Source organism: Apium graveolens, chromosome 4, assembly GCF_009905375.1.
Source record: "Apium graveolens cultivar Ventura chromosome 4, ASM990537v1, whole genome shotgun sequence".
Lineage (NCBI taxonomy): Eukaryota > Viridiplantae > Streptophyta > Magnoliopsida > Apiales > Apiaceae > Apium > Apium graveolens.
This window is the reverse complement of record NC_133650.1, coordinates 150,417,460-150,419,319: the sequence shown is the minus strand read 5'-3', so window position 1 is coordinate 150,419,319 and position 1,860 is coordinate 150,417,460. Positions and strand designations below refer to the sequence as shown.

Here is a 1,860-nt window from a genome sequence, read left to right as displayed (position 1 = left end):
CCGGTGAGTTGCTGCTGCTTCAGCAAAAGGTCGTCCACCATAGTGGTCCAATGCTTCTTCTATAAATCTTCAAGGTCTGACACCTTTGACCATTATATGAACGAACAACTATCTAATCTGAGGAGGGAATCTACTTTCTGAGCACTAAGATAACACCATATGCCATTCATTGTCATCATCCAGTAGGCCATACTCCTTGCATTCTTCTTGGAAGGTGTAATATGTTTGTCCCTTGACTGTTCGTAATGACTCATATGATATTGCTCCACGAACCTTGGTTAGCAAAAGTCTTAGAAACCATAATTTCTTGGAACTGTGATGCGTGTAAGACAATCTACCAATTTTTTTCGCACTTACGTGGATTCCAGACTCGGTCCTTATCATTCCAAATGTAATACTGGGGGATTTCATCATATAGAAATTGTCTGGCATGCTCATCAGTGGCATTAAGGATACAAAAAGCTTTTAGTTGTGGGTGCTTCTTCCTCTCCCTCTCGGCCACTTTGGGTAATGCCTCATTTGAGCGAAAAGTACAGTACTTATTCCCATCCAAGTGTATAGAAAGTCGTTGAACTACCAAAGACCTATAATGTATATTGAATCCAAATATGCAGTATGCAGCTTCACATCCACAAATATATCTCCCATCAAAAAATGATTGAATTTCATCTTCAGCAACGTCAAGACCCTCTTTGTTGTTAGATTGTCTTTTTTTCCCACGTATTTCAACAGTAGCTCTGTCATGCCCTTTCAGGAAGTACTTGAAGAGATATTTCAGGCTGCGTGCATGTGCACAAATCTCTACATTCATATGACATTGGTATTTCACTAGTAAATCCCGGTTGTAAGGTACCACCCACTGGTTATCCATATTTTCCTTTCCTTTGGTCACAGTGATATTCGTTTGACGCCTTCTATAAATTGGAAAGCCTGACTGGTCAAATGTAGTTGAATTAAAAAACCTACAAAACAATTTTCTATTTTAGATATATTAAGTAAACAATAATCTACAATTTACATTTCATATATTAATACAGTTGCTTTTTGTTGGATATATTTGAGATGTCATGTCTAATATGTTTCATGTTTAGTTTTCAGATCTTAAAAAACAGGAAATATCAGTACTTACTCGAAGTTAGGACTTAATGTCATGTCTAATATCAGTTGCAAATCATCCAGCAAAGACCGTACCAAAGGAGAAAAGTGAGTATACCGCTGAAGATATCTCATCTATTGCCAAGGATGCAAAGGTAAGGCATTTGCTGTATAGTGCCATTGATAATGTCATGTCAAATAGGGTAATTCACTGCAAGACTGCAAAGGAGATATGGGATGCTTTGGAGACAAGATGTCAGGGAACTGATGCAATCAAGAAGAACAGGAGGACTATACTCACTCAAGAGTATGAGCACTTTGACTCAAAAAGTGATGAGTCATTAACTGACTTATATGACAGGTTTGTCAAACTCTTGAATGATCTGTCACTGGTGGACAAGGAATATGATCTTGAAGATTCAAATCTAAAATTCCTTTTAGCTCTTCCTGAAAGTTGGGATTTGAAGGCTACTATTATAAGAGACAACTATGCTCTTGATGAAACTACTCTTGATAAAATTTATGGTATGCTCAAGACTTATGAACTTGAGATGGATCAAAGAAGCAAGAGACAAGGGAGAAAGTTAAGAACAGTTGCTCTTAAGGCTGAGGAGGAATTCCCCAAAGTGGTTGTCTCAAAGAAAGCAAAAAGAAAAGCTCTCATCACAAGGTCTGATTCAGAATCATCAAGTTATGATGATGATGATTCAGAAACTGAAAGTTTACCTGAAGTAGATGCTGATGAAGAGATGATGAAATTGTGTG

General features: G+C 37.5%; 1 protein-coding gene across 1 annotated transcript; it reads right to left on the bottom strand.

The window, feature by feature from the left end:
- Positions 1–334: 334 nt before the first annotated feature.
- On the bottom strand, positions 335–871 carry LOC141719068 (uncharacterized). Its single transcript, XM_074521451.1, has one exon. The coding sequence runs from the start codon at positions 869–871 to the stop codon at positions 335–337; it is 537 nt and encodes a 178-aa protein (XP_074377552.1).
- Positions 872–1,860: the final 989 nt, after the last annotated feature.